This window comes from Saccopteryx leptura, chromosome 7 (assembly GCF_036850995.1).
Source record: "Saccopteryx leptura isolate mSacLep1 chromosome 7, mSacLep1_pri_phased_curated, whole genome shotgun sequence".
NCBI lineage: Eukaryota > Metazoa > Chordata > Mammalia > Chiroptera > Emballonuridae > Saccopteryx > Saccopteryx leptura.
Genome location: NC_089509.1, coordinates 297,722 through 318,780, shown reverse-complemented (window position 1 = coordinate 318,780; position 21,059 = coordinate 297,722). Strand labels below are relative to the sequence as shown.

The following is a 21,059-nucleotide window of genomic DNA, read 5'->3' as shown; positions in this document are numbered from 1 at the left end:
CTTACAGAGTCAGATACCAGCTGGGACCACCATCATCTGAGGGCTCAGGGCTGGAGTGCCCTGTTCCGAGGTGTGTACTTGTGGCTGGCAGTGCTGGCTGGGCCCTTGGTTGCTTATTGTAAGGCCAGTGGCCACTACTGTGGCCATGTAGGTTCACACTGGGTTCGAGCAGATGATAAAAGAACTGTGGAGCCAGAAAATGGTGAGCCATTCCATTTATTAAAGTCTCCTAACAGCAGACAAGCAAACAGGCAAGAAAGACTGCTTCCCTTTTTCTCTCGGCTTTCATGGATTCACAGCACAAAACAAGCCCCCACCAGCCTCAGCACTACTCAGCCAAACAGGCCAGGCTGAAATCTCAGGACTCCCACGCCCCTCAGCACTCCTCTCCCTCTCTGAACTCACTAGCCAAAACAGCCTGGGGAGAAACAACCCTTCACAATCACCCCCAAGCAATTCTCAATTTGCAATCTGCTGCACTGAGGGTAAGCACTGCAGCCTTTCACAGACTACACACAGGGTGTTCCCTGTGCCAGTGCAACAATTAGGCAAAATATAAACGAACAAACCTAACACAAGTTACAAACTTGAAACGCATTGGTTTGCCCCACACTTATTAAGTGGCCTTTCCCTGGAGATAATTGAATATCTTCATGGTACCATCTAGGGTGGCCATGAGTGACCCCTTGTAGCAGGAAAGCAGCCATGGATAGCAGTGAACAAGCGTGTGTGGCTGTGGTCTAATTAACCACATTTATAAAAGTAGGCTGTGGGCCAGATAAGGCCCATGGGCTGTAATTTGCTGACCTCCAACAGGCAACCTTGTAGGGCATGCTTAATCCTTTCTCTTCCCCTAGGCATAAAGAGCCACTGAAGGGTCCCAGGCAGAGAAATGATGCTCAGTTTTGACAGGGCTTCTTTGGCTGCTGCGCGGAAGACATTCATATGGTCCAGAGGGGGGCCTGTCTCAGGGAGGCTCTGCTGTGACCTAGGGGACCAGGTTGCTGGTGATGAGGGTAAGGAGTGATTATCTGTGCTTTTGACAGGGGAGAAACCAGAAGAATGCAGGAGAGGGGGCCTGCAGGAATGAATGGCTCAGCCAGTTAAAGATTATCCACATCCTATAGATCCCTGATCTCCCGGAGACACTCACAAGAAAAACAGGATCTGTAAACCCCTTCCCTCTTGCTGCCCCACCAAAACTCCCCTGCTTAACCTTGAGAAATGAGGTGCACATAGGACCTCAGACAAAGGAATCATGCCCCTTGCATGGGCACTAGAAAAGGTAAATAAGATGTAAGAAATCTAACTCCGGGAGCTTGTGCTTTGGTGAGGCTACTCCCCAAGTGCTCTGCCGGCTACTAATAAATTCTCTTTCCTCTATTAATTAAGTTGTCTGAGTGTCATTTCCTGCAACACTTTGAAACAAGACACTTAGAAAGAAACTCAAATCCAGACACACTGTTAGTACTTAGCCCTGTATGACTGTCCTGGCTCAGGGGCTGATGGCCAAGTGGCTCCATGCAGGTTGGGGAGGTGAGTGTTATGTTGGCCATTCTTTATTATCATTATCATTATCTTTATTATTATTTTTAAAATTTTTTAAGTGAGAGGAGGGGAAGAGATAGAGAGACAGATTACTGCATGCACTCTGACCAGGCCATCTAGCAGTCCCTGACTGGGGCTGATTCTCGAATCAACTGAGCTATCTTCAGCACCTGAGGCTGATGCTTAGACCAGCTGAGTCACTGACTGTGAGAGGGGAAGAGAGAGAGAGAAAAGGGAGGGGGAGGGGAAGAGAAGCAGATGGTCACTTCTCCTGCGTGCCCTGACCAGGGATTGAACCCAGGGCGTTTGCATGCTGGGCTGACTGAGCTAACTGGCCAGGGTCTTGGCAACTGTGCCTGGAGATAGCAGGTACACTTACCAAGAGAGTGAAGGCCAGTTCTACCCAGGAGGGAGGCTGAGTGAGCGCAGGGAGGCCCTGGGGCTGGGAAGCCTGAGTACAGGATTGGTCTTTTAGGAAGCTGCTTGTGGCTTTTGGCTGAGTGTGTGGAGATGTGTCAGGTGGAGGTAAGTGCTGCGTCCCTGGGACTGACAGCGGGGCCACAACCTACTGACCCCTAACCCTCGAGCACTGCTCCATAAAGTGAAATATGTACACCTGTAAATAAAAATGAAGTTGTGGATTTTTTGATTCAAGCTACTGATTAATATTCTGCAACTGCTAGTGTTATATTTAAATAAAACTACAGATTTAGCATTTTTTGTACTTCTGAAATTTTCCTAGCTGTGTAAAAGTTGAAAAATTAAGTAAACTAACACCTGTACAATCCACTACCTGGATTCAGCACTTAGCTTTTGCTGTAATAATCAGACATGCCTGAGCCTTCCCCAGGTCCACATGAGAGCTTTCTCACACCCCAGTGGCCTTCAGTGTGCACCAGGAGACCCACATGGTAGCTGTTGACCCCCCTGGCTATAGCAACCTCTGAATAATTAACCTTTGCCTGTGCTCATCTGGGCTGTCTTCATTTATTTCCAGGATATTACTGGGATTATACTTTCCTTCTGGATGAACTGGATTAAGCAAAACTTCCTTTTAAAACCAGGGAAGAGATGGTGGCCCCAAAATTGGACCGAGAGGCCTGGAAGATGAGCAGATGTTGTGGGTGGGGTGAGGGGCTTGATCTGGGGCTGGCAGTGCTGGAGGGAGTCTGTTGTGCCCGGTGAGTGGGCCGGAGAGACAGCTGACCCAGCATCCCAGCCCCAGCCCTGCTGTGCAGAACGAACCTCAGGCTGCACAGGCACTGTCTCACTCTGCTCACTGCCATAACAAAATGCCACAGATGGTGGGGAGGGGGCTTAAACAACAGAAATTTATTTCTCATGGTTCTGGAGGCTGAAAGTTCAGGACCAAGGTGTGGGTAGGTTTGGTTTCTCCTGAGGCCTATCTCCTTGATGTGTAGATGGACGCCTTCTGTGTCCTCACAGGGCCTCTCCTCGTGTGTGTGCTTCCCTGCAGTCTCTTCTTCTTCTTACAGGGATACCAGTCACATTGGATTAGGGCCCCATCTTTATGACCTCATTTAACTGTATTCACCTCCTTAGAGACCCTATGTCCAAATACAGTCACATTGGGGGGTTAGGGTTTCAACCTATGGATTTTGGAGGGACATCATTCCATCTATAACAGGCATTAAGACCCAAGCACTACTAATATTAAACAGTAAAATAAGTGTGTGCTGTACATACACTTAAGAAACAATAATAAAAAGTAAGATAATAACTTTTCAGATCAGGGTTGCAGGTGGCAGGAACCTTTCCTGGCAGCTCAGGGTGCAAGGCGGTGCCCACCCTGGACAGGATGCCTCTCAGTGCAGGGTGTGTGCACGCACACACTTACACTCACAATGAAGACACACCAGTTCACTTCACATGTAGTTCACTTCAACCCATGTAGACCTAGGGGTAGCATGCACATTCCACGCAGTGGTCTGGCCATGAATTGATTTTTTTCCTTTCATCAATAAAATGATGTTATTTAATGACTTTCTGTACCATTATTCAACTACTGGAATGACTAAAATAAAAAAGATTGACATCTGCAAAGGTTGGCAAGGACATGGAGCAATAAATGGGAACTGTCATCTGCTGCCTGTGGGGTAGATTAGTTCAAATACTTTCAAAATCTGTAAGTTGTTATAAAATTAAAATGTACTTTCATATGAAATTCTATTCTTTGGTATTTACCCAAGGGAAATAAAAATATTTGTCCACATAAATAATTTAATAGCAACTATATTCCAAAATAGTTAAAACTTTGAAACAAATCAGTGTCCAACAAGGGGAGAATAAAGAAATTAGGGTGTATTAATGTGACACAGATGTCCCCCCTGCGGGCCATGCGCTCCGTGGGCCAAGCGTTCTGCAGGCCAGCTGGAAGCATAGGTTGCTGCCCTAGAAGGCTCTGAGCCTGGCTTGGGGTCTTATAGCAGCATCTGAGGTTGGGAGCAAAGGGAGCCCAAAGCTGGAGAGGGCTCAGCCAGCCATCAGTCTCCTGGGACGCTGAACACCACCAACCAGTGTCTATGCGGAGCTGCAGGTAACACACATGTGTGCAACATGTAGAGACTGGAACACATAGAACATGTAACACTGTAAAATATGTACTTCATATAATATGCAGTGTGCACACACAGCAATGCATATAACATAACAGTGCATAACAGCATGGGGTAAACGGAGTAATATTACAGTGTATGACATGCAGTACACAATGTGTACAGCATGTGACACATGGCATGCAATACATAACAATATATATAGCATTTAATACATAATATAGTACATGCTATGGGCACACAGTGACACACATAGCATGTAACATACACGTCAGTCACATATACATAGCACATAACACACAGCATCTCATATGTATAGCATGGGATAGCACATAACATGACATGTATGAAGCATGGAACATGCAACATGTATAGCATGTGCATCTATATTGCATGTAACACACATAATATGAATTCATGGCTGTTTGCCATTCCACAAGTCACGTGTTCTGGCAGAGCTGGCCTGAGGAAAGTGGTGGGGGAGTGGGGGACAGATCGGACAGACAGGGAGGGCGAGACATGAGAAGTATCAACTCATGGTTGTAGCACCTTAGTTGTTCGTTGATTGCTTTCTTATATGTGCCTTGACTGGGGTGGGGCTCCAGCTGAGCCAGTGACCCCTTGCTGAAGCCAGCAACCTTGGGGTCTGTGATCCCACACTCAAGCTGGTGAGCCTGTGCTCAATCTGGCAATCTCAGGGTTTTGAACCTGGGTCCTCAGCATCCCAGGCCGATGCTCTATCCACTGCACCACCGCCTGGTCAGGCAGGAATAGCTTTTTCTAGTGGATATAATCCTTCACCCTCTACCTTTATTTCCCTCTTGAAGACTGACCTGAATTAGCTGGGTTAAAGAAGGGAGTCTTTTGTAACATGGCTACAAGCAGAGAGCAGCCCAGAAGGCTCTTTTCTGTAGTAGCCCCTGGAGCCACTCTTGGCTGGTCTCACTGTGCCAGACCTCCAGCTGAGTGTGAGGACAGCTGCTTCCCTCCCCACAGTCCTGCTGTGGCTTCATCAGGGGAGAAGTGTCGTGGGAAGAGCAGTTCTGGTGGCTGCCCTGGAATCAGGGTCTCCAGGTTTGTGTTCGCCTGGAAACAGATGCAGAGCAAGGATTCAGCTGCAAGGAGGGTGTTGCAGACGTGATTCTAGGAAGCTCCAGTTTGTGCATGAGGAGGTGAAGGAGGCCAAGGAAGGTCCCAGCAGGCTGCTGGGAGTCAGTCCCCTGGGACCCAGGAGTCTATCCTCCTCTGTCCTGGAGCCATTAGTCAATTCTCCAGCTGCAGGTACCATGGCACAGGGAGGTCTACGTGGCTATGACCCACTTGCATCTCAGATCTCATCTGAACTCTCCATTAACACTACAAACACATCAAGGAGAGTAAGTTTTTGCCCCAAAGCTGGTGTGTGGAGGAGCTGGAGGTAGAATTTCACACCAGTTCCTGGGCAGGTATGTTTGAAAGGAGAAAGCAGAAGAATGCAGAGAAGGGGGGCCTGCAATGTCCGGGATCTTAATCTCAAGCCAGTGACCTCAATGTTTAGGACTGAGTGAGCAAGGGCAGACAGAAAAGTTTGTAAAGTAACAAACCACAGCTGTGGTCCTTGCTTGTTATCAGTTCCTTGAAATAAACTTGCAGTACCAGCAAGAAAAATGAGTTCTAGTCAAGGACTATTCAGCCTTCTTTCTTACCTCCTCCTCTCCCGGAGACATGAAAGTCATGTAGGTCTGCAAAGAAGTCATAGAAATCAGGCACTTGTCACGTGAAAGATAAAGTTGTAAAGGTATATGAGATGTAAAAAATCTAACTTTGGGGAGTTTGTGTCTTTGGTGCTATCAATTGCACATGCTCCACCCGCTATTAAAATCCTTTTTTTTAATCCTCTATTTTAAAATCCTCTATTAAGTTGTCTGGGCATCTTTGTCCTCCTTTGATTCCTGCTACAGGTTTAGGACTGGACAGAGGACAAGAGTGAGTGTGAAAGGAATGGCCTGAGCAGTGGGGGTACCACAGGAAATCCTTCCTTCCTGATCTATGAGCTGTGAGCAGAGTCAGGGCTGAGGCAGGAGCCCGGGAGGGCCCTGCCTCCTGGTGCAGGGCGTCTTCCTGTCATTCAATAAGGCCCCACGGTGGGCCCAGCCCTGTAGGGACACCCTCCACCCCCGCCACAGAAAAAGCAAGCCAAATACAGCTTATAATGGCCTTCCAAGGAGCATGTCCCTTAACTGAACTGGAAAGGAACCAAAGAATGAATTGCAGAGAAAAGGATGGCAGTGGTCTGGCTTCTTACACGGGCCCTCAAACAGATGACACTGGTCTTGTGAAAGAGTCTGTTTTCCCTCTTGCTGGGGAAACTCAGAAATCTCCCATCTCTCAGGAGGGCACGGTCTGAGTTGGGGTTTGCTGGCAGGAGGGGGAGCAGGAGGAACTTGATAGGCATTGCTTTGTCCTCAGATCAACTTTCTCAAGACATTGCCTGAGGTCCTTCAGCATTGGGCTCCCTTTAGTTAACGGAAGGAAATGTTGATGTCTGTCCTGGGTTAAGAATAACCACATCTAAAGGCAGCTTGGTTGAAATAATATTGTTCTGCTTCTGTGAAGCAGACACACTTGTCCCTATTCCTCTTGCTAACTACTACAGAGACCCCTGGATATTTTCTAAAGATATAGAAATATAGAATTATGTATCTAGGTAGAATGCCTACCTATCTATGACATAATCTAGATTCTTAAAGGTAGAGAAAATGGAGCAGTGAGGGACCTTGATACCTGAGGAACGACATCACGTGGATTCCTGGGTTTTCTTTTTGCCTTATGTCCCAGAATTGAAGCAGAAAAAGGCAGCAGCCCAGAAATGCCAATGGAAACAGATAGAAAAGGCCCAAGAAAGTCTGGTCTCTGAGCTGAGACCAAACTGAAAATTCTGAGGCCATAACCACTCCACTCTAGACAGATGCCAGAGTCCCCTTCCCTCTGGCAGTGGTCAGGTGTCTGTAATGAAGAGCCCCCACAGCAGATGGTGAACGGCCAATTTGGGAACCTGGATTTCCTTCTGCACGTGGGGCCCTGATGAAGGAGACACGAGATGGGCATGGAGGCTGGGCCCCATGGGAAACGGAGTGATTACCCATGAATCATCTAGCAAATGACATGAATCAAATGCCCAAAGTCACGTCCCTCAGCCCCAAGTCTGAGCCCAGGAGCTGTGGGTCCTGCTGCCTGGCAGGCCCCTTCCTGCTTCAGGAGCTGAGCTGAGCTGAGCTCTGCACCTCCAGGCAGTCACCCACAAAGAAAGATAAAGAATGATGGAGAAACCCCCGACCCACTGCCCAGAAGTAACAGTTGTTTTTTCATTTACTTGTTTTCTAATTGTGACACGTAAGATATCCCTGAGTCCCACCTTCTCTGTTGTTCAAATTCTGAGAAAATCACTGTCATAAATTTAGTGTTTATCTTCCATTTTGCTTTGTGTTTATTTTCAGCCATTTTTTTTAAATTTTCCACTGATTTGAGAGAAAGGGAGGAGGGAGAAAGAGAGAGAGAGAGAGAGAGAGAGAGAGAGAAGCATCAACTTGTTTCACTTAGTTGTGTCCTCATTTATTGCTTCTAGGATGTGGCCTGACTGGGGCTGGAACTTGTGACCTCTAGTGTACCAGGGTGATGCTTTATCCTGGGCCACCCAGCCAGGGCCTCAGCTGTCTGTGCTTTGAATGGGTAATTCATTCACATTTCAAAACTCAGAAGGTACAAAAGGGTACAAAGAAAAAAGCCCCCTTTCATTCTGCACTGTAACACGCCATGTGTGTGAAGCCAGGAGCAGCTGGTGGGCAGTCCTGAAGGAGAATGTCCCTTGCAGTTGTCACTTAGGCTGCAGCTTCCAGCTGTGCTCCCTTTGTAATAGTACCATTGTCCGAGGCGGTGCCACACAGCCCGTCATTGTTAGCATCAGCTTTAGTTAAGATAGACAGAAACCCCAACCAGCAGCGGGTTAACTAACGTCCATGTTTACTTCTCTCTTCCATCAGTAAGGCTTAAGATAGGCAGCCCAAAGCTGGCAGGGTGGTGCCGTGGTCATCAAGGACCTATCATCCCTGATGCTCTACCATCCTCAACACTAGGCTTCTACTTCATGGCTGAGATGGCAGCTTGGTCTCTAGCTATCACAGCCTCCTTGTGGCCATCAGGGAGGAGGACGCATGGAAGGAGGGCCCACTGCTTCTTTCAGGGTTGTTTCCCAAAGCTGCAGTCATCTCCTCTTGCACATGGGTGGCTAGTTTGGTGGTGTAGCAATATCTCATTGTGAGTGGCTGGGAGGTGTGTAGTGTTAATTGACTCTGGCTGGCTGTGTCCCCATCGATCTGTGGGGGAAGGAGGGGAAGACAAGTACCAAAGGACAACTAGCAGGCTCCGCTGTGGTGCCCGAGTCTCAAATACCTTGAAGTGAACAAGTTCCTTCCTGCATGGAATGCAGCTGAGAAAGGGTGGCCTCTGGCACGCCCTCTGCAGCATGTCTCTACACGTCCTGGGGGCACAAAGCTGGCGGCTGTGAGCTGCTTCCTAAAGAACAATATGGGTTATTCAAGCCTCATTCCCCTGGATGCTGCTGTTCTGTCCAGAGCCCAGACCCCTCAGAGCAAACGTCCTAGTGTGTGCCTGTTCCTTGAGATGACTGTGTGAGCACTAAGCTCCTGTGCTCGTGTCCTCGAAAACAAGGCTGTCTGCAGATCCAGGGTGCCCTGGATCCAGCCTCGCAGCTTCTGTGGAAGGGCAGCCCGTCTAGAACAAAGCAGTGCTGCCTGCCTGCCACCTGGAGGAGCCAGCCTGGCTCCCATGAATCCTGGAGGGGCCTCATCTTGCATACTTGGCTTTTGTTTGAGAAAGAACAGCATTTCCCACAATCCCAGCTTCCTTTCACAGAAAAAGCCCAGGGTTCCGACTAGCCACAGAGCCAGGCATTGAGGGTGGCCCGTCAGAGAGGATGGTGAGAAGCCACAGAGGCACTAAGGCAGAGAGGGGGGCACCTGGGCCTCAGTGCTGCACACCCATGGCGTTTGCCAGGGTCAGGCCTTGGAAACAGCGGAATGGGCCAAGAGAGGAACAGTGCCCGGCCTGGTTGCAGTGGCGAGAAATGACTGTGTAGCTGGTGGTGGGTGGGGGATCTGTCTGGGGGCAGGTTAAAAACCCCATGCCTGAGTGGTGGGGGAGAGGGACCTGTAGAAAATGAGGGACTGGAGAGGGGACAGTAGGGCCAGGAGGGCTGAGCTCGGGGCTCATCAGTAGAGCATCAGAGGAGACAGACTGCCCCCGGGAGGGATCTGTGCGCTTCACTCAAGCCAACTGCTCTGAACATTCTGTAGTAGTCTGTGAGAATAAAGGCTGGTGGTCTTGGCCAGGGTCTCTTGCCCTTTTTGACAAGGTGGCAGGGGGATAGTGGAGGGGGCCACATGGGAGCACCCTGCCAGCCATCACTTGGGGACACAACTACCCCCTGGACTGCAATGCCACCCAGAGAGTATAGGGAGACCCTAACCCACTGGTTCTAAGCAGAAGAGATGAAGAAATTGAATAGACAAATAGGAAAGTCAATCGCACATCAGAGGTAATGGGGACAGATAGGATGGGAGCAACTTCTTTACCAAGGGCATGGCTAGGGAGTCTGGGCAGCGCTGGGTAAGCTGACCCTCTGCTGGGCCTGCCCAGGAACCCAGGTCCCACCTGAGGCCTGGCTGAGAAGGCCCAGGCCTGGGTGAGTCAGAGTGGGAGGCCCAGTAGGCATGGGGCCAGAAGGGTCCTTTCTATTTGTTTGCAGGGAGAAAAGGCAGGTGCGGAACCCACCCTAATGGGACGGTACTGACCAAGTGGAGGTGGATGGGGCTGGCAAGCTGGGGACTTTGTAGGTTGTCACAGTCCTTTGAAGGGATAAAAAGGAAAAAGATCAGTCCTTAGGTGTGCCCACAGGAGAAGCTGGGGCCACATGGCTTTGCTCTGCGGTAGACAGTGAAGTGGGTGTGACTGAGTTAGTCACGGGCAGAGTCAGGAGTCTGCTTGTAATAAGCCCCCTTCTGGCAGCTTGTCCGTGCTCCTGGCTGGAGAGGGAGGTGAAGGTGGCATGAGGTGTGCCATGCCCAGGCCTGGTTCCTTCTCCAGGAGCAGATGGATCCTTGCAACAACCTTCCTATCTCACACAGAGCAGGGCCAACGGCCGGTACATTGTCCAGCTGAAATCCAAACCCTGATCTGACAACAGAGAGTACTCCTGAGATTTCTCTGTGCTTAAGTACGGAGGGGTGCTGAGGCCAGGCTTCCAACTGCAAGGGGTCTCCATGAACATGAGCTGATGACCTCCACGGCAGGCTTTGTCAAGGGGGATAGGGACCCACCCTGGCCACCAGGGCAGCTGCTTATGAGAGCACTTGGTCAGCTAGAAAGGTGCTGGGCAAGGGGTCCCTCCAACACTGACGCATCCAGTGCCCTCCTAGTCTTGAAGGTCTGAGGCTGATGTGTGTGCTGGAGAGGACCTCAGGCTTCTCTCCCTCAAGGCTGGCCAACACCTCAGGGAGCCTGATTACTCTGGGCTGGGGCAGGGCCACTTCACCTAGGAGCAGAGGTGAACCAGGGAGTGCCAGTGTGACAACAGTGCTTGCCTGAAGGTTCGGATCCAGGGAAACCATTAAAAGGCCCATGCCAGGGAGTAGCAGCTGATGTCACAGCTTCAGTGTGGGTGTGAAGAGGGGGCAGTAAGGGAAGTGGGGGTGGGGTGCACGGGGCAGGGGCAGCGGCCATAGGGAAGAATTGTCCAAACCCAGAGACCCAAGGAGAAAGCAGGCTCACCCAGCAGTGCAGGAGGGCGAGGGGACATAGTGGGAGGTGGGGATGACAGCTGGGCCACAGTGAGGGTGGGGATGGGAGCCTCCTGGATCCCAGGCTCAGACTTAGAAGTAACCTTTCCTTTTAACACAGGTAGGAGGATGAAAACCCCCACCTTGGGGTAGGTGTTTACAGGACTGATTTCACCTGTCTGATCACAGCCTGGCCCTGCAGAGCTGAATGGAGCCCTCTCCTTCTAGAGTGGAGGGCACTTCCATCATGGGTTCTAGAGGGAGGAGCAAGCTGAGGGCCCCAAATGAAATGTCCCCAGAGGGGCCTCTGTGCAGGTCTCTCGCCCTGGGCTCCTCCCTTGCAAGACTTTGTTACTAACCAGGGATGGTCCCTCAGGAACCACATGGTTGAGCAGTCTGTATTTGGATCTGAGAATGGGGTTTAAAGGGGCAACCACATCTGCCTCCCTCTGCCTCTCCCACATAAGAGCAAGCTGTGGTGACCAAGAGGACTTCATGGGTATTGGCTATGACTGTCCTGGGTTCCTGCTCTGGCCCTGGTTCACCTGGAGGGCCTGCCCTTTCCACTCTCGGGCAGTATGGGGCAGAAACCTCAGCCCCTGGCCTCTGTTCTTTCTCCCCTGTGGATGGTCCAGCCAGATTCCAGATACAGATTCTGAGACAGGGGAGGAGGAGGAGACCCCCTCAGGTCTTGAGGGCTGAACCACTTAAAAGCTTGAGGGGTAGGTCATGGACAGAGAAGCACATGGTGGCCCAGGTCTCACCCCGACTTTCCTCTGGGTTCATCTCACATACTGCGGTTAATGGTTACTAAATGACTCTCTGTGGTGATGAAAATCACAGCTGTTACTCTCCCCAAGCATCACAGTGCAACTGTATTTAACTCCTCACACTGGGCTGCCTGCACCTGAGGAAGCCCCTCTGTCCTGCACCAAGTCCAGTGCTCAGAGGGGCTCAGACTGGAATCACACCAGGAGGTCCCCGCCATGCCACACTGGCAGGCTGCTGCCACAGATCACAGCACACTTGGACTCCTTTTCAGGGTTTATTTCGCTGGCTAACATTCACTCTTGTCCTAGACAAAAACAATTAGATGATTATGCCTTGTTTTCCATTGACTTATTTTTTGTATGAATAACCAAAGACTTCTTCTCAACACTTTTTTTTAATAAGAAGCTATAAATAAATAAAGCTTTAAATGCTTCTGGTTCAACTTAAACACTTCCAGTTCCCACAAGGTTCACAGACTCTGACAAGCCTGTTGCTCCCAGTCTTTCCCCCTGGAGAGGCCTGTGTGGAGGGTCCCCCTTGCTGCATCTGGCTTCTGTCCTCCCGGCCCTGGGCAGAGCCCATGGGAGGGACTGCTCTGTACTCTCTGTGAGCCCAGCCCTGGGAAGCGAGGGGTGCCACAGGAACAAGGAGCCTTCCCTCCCACGCAGGTGGCCGATGCGGCAAGTGCTGCCTGGCCCCGTGTCTACACACCTCTGCCTGGGTGCTGGCCGGAGACAGCACTGCTTCCCGATCAGCAATGACACTGCAGACAGACCTGTGTTTCTGTGTGAACTGGAGCAACAGCACTCTGACACATACAGAACAAACGCCGTGCTGGGCTTGCACACCCAGGAACCCTGTGGCAGGACAGCCCTGACCCAGGCCCCGGGCTGAGCGGCCCGAGCTTTGCACTCACACCTTCCAAGCTCTGGGGGACATGCCCACCCTCCTGCCTGGAGCATGTCTGCCCCAAATGCTGAGCATCAGAGCAGATACCCTGCCCTGTTACCCTTCAGTTCCTTTACGAGAGCCATTAAACCACCTCAGCGTCTGCCTCCTCAGCATGGCACACCCTCCTGGGGCTGCTCCAGTGCCCATCTCCACCTGCTGACTTCTGCTTCAAACGACCAGATGAAGTAGCCAGTGCAGGAAACTGGCAGGACAGCTAGACAAGCAGGCTGAAGTCCTTCCTCCTGGGAAGCCACCTTGTTTGACACCAACTTCGCTTTTCCTATACTAAGGAAGGCTTTCTGCTTCCTCACTGCTCACTCCCTGGTGTAACAGTTGAAGAGGCAGAGGGGACCTGGAGCAGGGGACCACGTCAGGATCTGCCGGTGAGGATGCTGCCCTTGCTGGCCCTTGCCTGGCCGCCTATGGCCTTCACATCCCTCCCTGAGGCAGGCCTGTGGCCTCTGAGCACACGTGTGTCCTCTCCTGGAGAAAGGGGGACCCATCTTCCTCAGTTTGGGGCTCACACTCAACTCCCCAGAACCCAGGTCTTGGGTCTCACTTGGGAGGCCACACTCAGTGAGACATTGGCCTGGCCTCAGAACATGAATTTTCTAATCTGCAGGGCCCCTGGACACAGGGCCTGAGCAGCTTTTGGGGGTGGGGGATGCAAGGAAATGCAGGGAGAACCCAGGGTGGGGAGGGCTGTGAGTGTGGGTGTCAGGGAGCCATCTAGCCATTTCTTCCAACCCTCACTGAGAACCTGAGAGCCTGGGTCCCCTTTCCTGGCCTCCAGAATAACCATGGCCCCAAGGCGTGCAGCTGTATCTGCCAAGTTCTCACCATGAAGGTGGAACTGGACCTTTGTGCGTGGGGTGGTGGGAGCAGTGGATAAATGTGCAAGTGATGGGCTCAGGGCCAGGGCAGTCCACTAGCAAGTCCCAGGGATCAGGATGAAGAGTGAGGGCAGGGGGACGAGTCAGTTACGTTCCCCCTGACTGTCTGGGCTGGTCTGATGGTATGGTCACCTCAAGGACCTGCTCAGATGCAGCCTTCCCACTCCTGGACACATTTGCCGCAGCCTCCTCAGTCTGAGGACTGTGGTGGAAAGGGGGTGTGTGTCCTGAATTCCTGACCCAAAGTAGGAGGCCAGAGAGGAAGGCTTCCCAGGGGCTGGACTCAAGTCCTCCTGGCTTCAGAAGGTGTGCCCTGACACAGAAGATGGGCAAGTATGGAGCTCCACTCCTGACACCTCCGGGCTGCCTATGCCCTTGGGGAGGGAGCTTCACACAGGCCTGGGCAACGGGCAGCGGAGGCTTAGGGGCTGCTGGAATGGCCTGAGCCTGATGAACCTATGTCTTGAGCGAGGAAAGTGGGTGTGTGCACAGTGGGCATGAAACACATTCCTGGTCTGGCAGGGCCATTCCCCACTCAGCTCTACTGTCCTTTTCTTGTCTTCGAACCTTCAGCTGCTGTGACAGTGAGGCGGGGGTGTGGAGAGTGGGGACGCCCAGCCCCTGGCATGTGCAGGCCTGGCTGGGGCATCCTTTAAACATGCCTTCCTCTGAGCCAGTGGGTGGCACAGGTTGGATTCTCAGACCCCAGGCTTGGGGTAAACTGTGAGAACCAGCCCCACCGGGCAGCACTGCCCATCCCCAGTCTTGCTCAGAATGCACCTATCCTCTGGTGAGCAATCTGGACTCTTCCCATCTGAGTATGAGCGGCTCCTGCGAGCTGTCAGTCTGGTTCCCCTCCCCTCTCCCAACTGCCCCGAGGACCTTGCCTGGGCGGCACTACCACTTCTCGATGATGTGGCTCATGTAGTCCTCGGTGGGCACACGGCCTGGCTCCTCGCTGTCCTCCCGCGGCAGCGCCTCTTTGGCTCGGTGCAACAGGCGTTCCTCGCGGCTCCTGAGGCGCTGCTCCCTGCGCTCCAGCTGCCGCTTGTACTGGTAGCGCTGCTGGAACAGGTCCTTGGCATAGTCGTAGAGCTGCATGTCCAGGTCATTGAGCTCCTCGATCCGCCGCACAGTGTCCTCGTCTACCTCCACGCCGCCTGCCCTAGTGCTGTTGTACTGCATGAAAGGCCGGATGAACTTGAGGTTGAACGTCCGTTCAAACAGGTACTGTGTCTTGCGCTGGAACTCCGTCAGGCCAAAGAAGGCCATGCCCCGCAGGTTCTTCTTGGCGCTCTCCAGCAGCAGCTGGGCCCGCTTGCCCTCGGGAATGAAGGACAGGTTGTAGCAGCCCACCAGGCTCAGGTCGGCCAGCATGCGCACCTGGCGGTTGTTGGCCAGGTTGTAGGGGCAGTCCATGAACTCCTGCAGTGTGCAGCCTGACCAGTCTGTGCCCTCATAACAGGGCGGCAGCTCATCAGGTGTGGGCGTGCGCCCGTCGCACATGTGCAGAGATGTCTTCCATGTGGCCCCGCGCTGCACGTGCCGCCACTCACTCAGGTAGCGGGATACCGGGTCACGCAGCAGGGTGATGTAGTAGAACTTCCTGCAGGGAGACAGGGAGAGGGGGTGAGGTGAGGGTGCAGAATGCACAGGAACCATCATGGGGTGAAGGGCAGAGGAGGCTGGAACCTGACAGCTTAGGGACTACACTGTGCAATGCTGGACTTCACATCTGACACAAATCATTATGCTGAGATCTCAAAACGGCCACTTAACAATAAGAAATGTGGCCACCATCATGCTGCAGTGTGGCCACCATAGTGCCCTGCAGTGCCAGCCTTGGAGTGCCCCCAAAGGCCTGGGCTCTCCTGCCTACTCGGCCCCTGGGGAGGGACAACCTGGCTTTACCCTGCTGGGGCGGCAGTAGTGTGAGCCCGGAGCCCATGCCACTTAGAACCAGGGCTTTAAAGAGCTATTCACACTGGCAGCCTTAGTGTCACGTGCAGGCCCATTCAGGAGAAGTCACTCAGTCTCAGGCTGCAGGATGCATGGGCAGCCTGGGTGAGGGCGACTCACAGAGCACACCCAGCCCAGCCTCCGGAGAGGCTCAGTGGGGGAACACCACTCAGTTCAGGTACCTGGTGAGCAATAACTTGCAATTTGTATTGTCTCCTAAGAACTGTTCCAGGCCCACAGAGCCAGGCATCCCTCATGATGCTGCCTCCCCATTATACACAAGGGAGTGTTTGTGTGACTCAAGGAAGGCTCTGCACCCCACCCTTCCCCCAAGACAGGCAGCAAGCCTGTACCACATCCCTGTAGAGCGGGCAGACTGGCCCCATGATGCCATGAGGTGGTGTGAGCCATGGGCTGACCACCAGACGTTACTGTAACAGGCCTGGCTGACTGTGCATGGTGGGCAGCCTGGAATTTCCTCGAGAGTGGATAGCTCTTGAGCATCCCCCGCCAGGGCCCACGCAGGAGAGGCAGCTAGCTGATGGCTCCGGGGGGGGGGGGGATGGGACAAAAAGAACGGCCCTGCTATCTGCAGGCTGCTGGGGAAGAGAAGCTGTTGGCCACCAGACAGTCCCCATGCCCTCCCTGGCTGGTGCTGTGCCACTGTGACTCGGCAAGGTGGATCCAGGTGCCACCATTGAGGGGCTCTGGCAGACTTCAGGTATGTGTATAAACTATTTTAATTGAAAAAATTAAAAGTGAAAGAAAATGAGAAAACTGGCTAAAAAGCATCTGGAGAGTTGCTCCACTTCATTAGTCACAGAGGGAGTGGGCAAAGGCGATTCTCACTGAAGTGGCAAACAGAGGGGGCAATGCCAACTTTTGGCAGCTGTTCATGGGACATGAACTGAAGATGGTTGTTACAGACATCCTCCCTGGAAAGCTGGAGGCAAGTGTCCGGGAACCTTGTCTGTGTGCACTGGGAGGCGTGGACAGTGGTCCGCAGCACACTGCTATTCATAGCCCCAAAGCTGCCACACAGCATGTGAAGACTGATGCGGGCCAGTCTTCCAGTGGGACGTTTGGCAAGACAGCAAACAACTACAGCACTGAGGACAACTCAGGTAAATCTGATGACTACGGTGTTGCAGGAAAAAAAGCAAGAAAATTTAATAGAGTACACTGATATTATCAAGTTTCCAAAAATAAACAAAGTAAGCAAAATACTATTCAGTAATACATACATATGTATGGTAGGTGATGAGGTGATAAACACTAACATTGGAGTCAGCTTTGGGGTGGTCTGGGGTGGGGAGGCCAGGGGCGGTATCTTGGTGGCTTCCACAGTGCTGACAACAACCTCATGTGGAAGGCCGACAGTGTGGGCACCCGCACAGCTTCACACTTTATTTCTCACACACATTAGACAAGTTCTTTTATATGCCCCAAACACTTCATGATAAGGACAACAATTTTTAAAAGTTTTACAGACAAAACCGAGATTCTTTATGGCTGCATGAGAGGCCCCAGACAGCCTTGTGGGTGAACCAGCCTTCTTATCAAACCAAGAGCTTTGGTTCCCCAAATTGCAAGGGTCCCCGGCCTCTGGTCTGATGCTCACCTGGCCTGCAACGCCAGCTCCCACCTCTGGTGCCTGCCAGCTCCAGGTGTCTTTGGCCCTTCCTTCGTCCCCCTCTCTAGCTTCCCACCCCACTTTGCGAAACTAGAGAGAGGGTCCACACAGGGGTGGAGGACCCCTGTGGACATCACCTTTGGTGACTATGAGGGCGGCCAGTTTTCCTGGATCAGTCAGGGTTCCCCTATGGCTTGTGAACTAACCACGCACAATAAGCTGGTGCCCAAGTGGCCTCTCCAGGCAGGAACCACAGCTCTTTCCAAGCAAAACTACGCCAGATGCAGCATTCACCCCATCTGAGAGGGCTCTGGGGTACCAGAAGAGCCACTCTGCCCCTGGGGCTCCTGCCACTGCTGCCCATCCTTGTGCACAGGGCCAGAGACCTCGTTGAGTGGCTCATCCGGCAAATGACACTTTCAGGGTGAAAAGCTTCTGCCACTTTCTGTGGGTACAGCCCTAAATTATGTCCCGGCCTACGTGGGTGCCCATGGTGCCCTGACTTCCACAGCAGGTCTCTGCGGAACACCACTGCCTGCTGTGCCCAGGAAACTGCCCAGAGCACAGCCCAGACTGTTCTGCTTGTGCACAGGGAGTGTGGCTCATGCACTATCACTCAAGAACAGGGCACACACTGGGACTGGAGGGATGATGCGGAAGCCCACATCTCCTCCCCCGAGGCCTCCAGCACCACTGGCTACTGAGCACCACCCGTCCGGTCAGTGCCCGCAGTCCATGGCATAGCACGTCACGGCAGGAAGCCCGCCCAGAGGCACCCCTTTGCAGCTTTGGGCACATCCATCTGTGCAGCCACCATGTGTTACCCCAGGGTCTTTGTTCCCTTCCCCCTCACCCCAACAAACTGGCTGCTCTTGGAAGGCAGGCCTGCAGACTGTGGCTAGTGCAGTGCCCGGACAGGTGCCGAGACAGGCTACCTCCCCAGGCTGCAAGAAAGGAGAGGCTGCTTCTCTACTGTAGCTGTGGGCCAGGCAGGGGCTACAGGAGTGTGCTCAGAGGAGGGGTGTTGCACTCTCATCCCTCTGCCTTCAATACTGACAGTGAACACTGAGCTCAGTGAGCTGGGTGTCCGTCACCAGGAAACCGGGAGGGTTTACAGCAGGAATGACCGTGGTCAGGTGGCAGAAAGTGGGGTGAGGAAGGAAGTGAGTGGCCTCTACCCTGGTACTCAGAAGGCCCCAAGGCATGCCATTAATGGTCAGAAAAAAACATCAGTGGGCAGTGCCCTCAGAGTCCTCACAGCAGTGGCAGTGTCTGTGTCACTCAGGCTCACAGCACGTGAGGCCCACCTGAGAGCCTGGCACCTCTCAGCTCTCAGAGGACGAGCCCCGGACTCACAGGCAGCATGCGGCTTCAGTTATCCAGTGTCCAAGTGCTCTGGGCTCAGGTGCTGGGACCAACAAGGACGGGGAGGTGACAAGTGGCAAGAGGGCCAAAGGTACCACTCTCAAACTGGCAAGGTCAAGGAGGCATATCCCGGAGATGTGGGGACACAGCTTGTTGTGACTGAGAAGGGAGCAATGGAGGTCGGAGGTGTGGGCAGGGTCAGACCCAGAAGGGTCTTTTTCATTTTATAGAAAAACAAGCTCAGATGGGTAAAGGCAAAGTATGTAAAATTCACAGGGACACCAAAGATAGAGCATGGGATGCTAAGGAAATTTCATGCTGTGAGATAATTCTATGTGTCTGAGCTGTATGTAGGCACTCCCAACAGCCCGCAGAGCTAACAATGCATTGTGCACTCTGGCATGTAACCATGCCTGGTTTACATGTCCTCTGTGACCTGAGCTGTTCTGATACTTCCATGTGCACTGGTTTTAGTTTAGTGCGTCCCATAGTCATGTAAGATACTAGTGGACAAGGCGTGCGCTGTTCACGGGTTCAAGCACAGCTATCAGGGAGCAGCCAGTTCTCAAGTTTGAAGAGTCTGTGTGATCACAGGAGCCCTGCTCTGTCAACAACATGCACAGCTAGCCTCTGTAACACATAACAATGAGCTGAGCCGTGGGGAACACAGGGGCTGCCCTACTCAAAGACTGGTGCCAGAAAGGTCATTCCCTTTCTTGCTGCCCCCTACCTGCCTGTGGGCATCATGATCCTGACTGGGAGGTGGACTGGTAAAGTCACTCAGACTTTACCAATGATGTGGAACAGGGCTGCGAAGGCACAGTGATTGACCTGAGGCCAGAGCCTACACTGGGGAGTGGGAACTGCCGCCCACGAGCACCTGCATCTCCCTTCTCCCACAGTCACACCAGTGGTCACAGAGGTTTCATTTCCCTTTTCTGCCTCAAGAGTGTGGCTTTGATCCAAATCCTATGCCAAATGCACCCTCCTAGGACTCTGACCAGAAACAAGCTATCACCAGGCTCAGGCCACAGGAGGTCCAGGGCTGTGTGGGCACACAATTCCGTGATAGGTGAGGAGCTTGACCAGTCACCCCATTCCAGGAGAGACTTTGCCTAAGGAGAAGGGCTAAAATGTGGCCAAGCCACAGTGAAAGCTGGCTGAGTGTTAGTTTGCACAGGCTGGCATGGGAATAAAGCAGGAGGTAGACTGTAGACACACACAGTAGACTGTCCGGCAGCCGAGGGCAGCGATGCCTACAAGACTGGAGACAGGAGAAGGGCCTGTGAGGTGACAGACGCTCTCTTGGTCACCACCCAGGACGGGAATGTACTATTAAATGGCTATCTTAGGATGGTGAGATAGAAGTTTTTCCCATAAAAATTTTCAAACTTAGAGAAAAGTTGCAAGTTCAGTAAATACCCCTGTGTCTAAGTAGATGATTTTAACATTTTCTTGTTTAAGTATTTCTGTATTATCTGCAATTATCATATATCATTTAAATAACTGAAACAAAGCATTAAGGAGAAAGCATCCCTGGTACCTGGAATGAGGTGTTGGCCCAGAGAAGCCATCAGACAAGGCCAGATGACAAGCTCTGTGTTCCTCTGTCCTCCATGACACAGTGCTAGCAGTGGGCATCTTACAGGGGCACCCACTTACTCCCCACCTCCTCTCCTAGGCCACCCAAACCCAGACTTTCCTACCAATGGATGGGGGAGGACTGTCATTTAGAAAGGAGCTGCATGATCCTGGCCCCGGAAGTGCTGTGCATGGTCAGGCTAGTTCTGGGGGTTGTGGTTCATGGGGTGGAGCCACCCAGCACAGAGTCCAAACGGGGATTCAGTGCCTGAGAAGACACAAGAACCTGATTTAAGCTCCGATTCCCCCTGTGAGAGGAAGCAGCTGCGGGCCGAGTGTGGTCAGTTGCCTGCTTCTCCCTCCGGTGCAGGTCCCAACCCTGGCCCGGGCCCACTGGCTGTCAGTGGCATCACCTGCCCTCACTGAATCAGGATCCCAAGTGCATCACCAAGAGAACTAGGTGAGGGAACAGTGCGGGGTAGGGACAGGCAGCAGGCCAGAGCCTTGCCTGGAGACTGAGCAGACCCCCCCCCCCCCCCGCTGGCACTGGCTGGCATGTCCTTCCTGTACCAGACCCAGTGCTGCAGGCTGCCCTGCAGACACCCCCCCCCTGCTGGCACTGGCTGGCATGTCCTTCCTGTACCAGACCCAGTGCTGCAGGCTGCCCTGCAGACACCCCCCCCCCCCGCCGGCACTGGCTGGCATGTCCTTCCTGTACCAGACCCAGTGCTGCAGGCTGCCCTGCAGACACCCCCCCCCCCCCCGCCGGCACTGGCTGGCATGTCCTTCCTGTACCAGACCCAGTGCTGCAGGCTGCCCTGCAGACACCCCCCCCCCCCCCGCCGGCACTGGCTGGCATGTCCTTCCTGTACCAGACCCAGTGCTGCAGGCTGCCCTGCAGACACCCCCCCCCCCCCACCGGCACTGTCTGGCATGTCCTTCCTGTACC

At 52.9% G+C, this 21,059-nt stretch overlaps 1 protein-coding gene across 2 annotated transcripts in view; it reads right to left on the bottom strand.

Moving 5' to 3' along the window:
* Positions 1–1,174: 1,174 nt before the first annotated feature.
* HS6ST1 (heparan sulfate 6-O-sulfotransferase 1) overlaps positions 1,175–21,059 on the bottom strand; it is a 39,268-nt gene continuing 19,383 nt past the window's right edge. Inside the window, exons 2-3 of one of the 2 annotated variants that reach the window (XM_066346046.1) lie at positions 14,460–15,178; positions 1,175–8,675 (exon numbers count right to left, since the gene is read on the bottom strand). In XM_066346046.1, coding sequence (XP_066202143.1) covers positions 14,470–15,178 — 709 coding nt within the window. In that variant the 3' untranslated portion in view covers positions 1,175–8,675; positions 14,460–14,469. Of the gene's footprint in view, positions 15,179–21,059 lie in introns of both variants that reach the window. The other variant, XM_066346045.1, reaches the window with a different exon arrangement.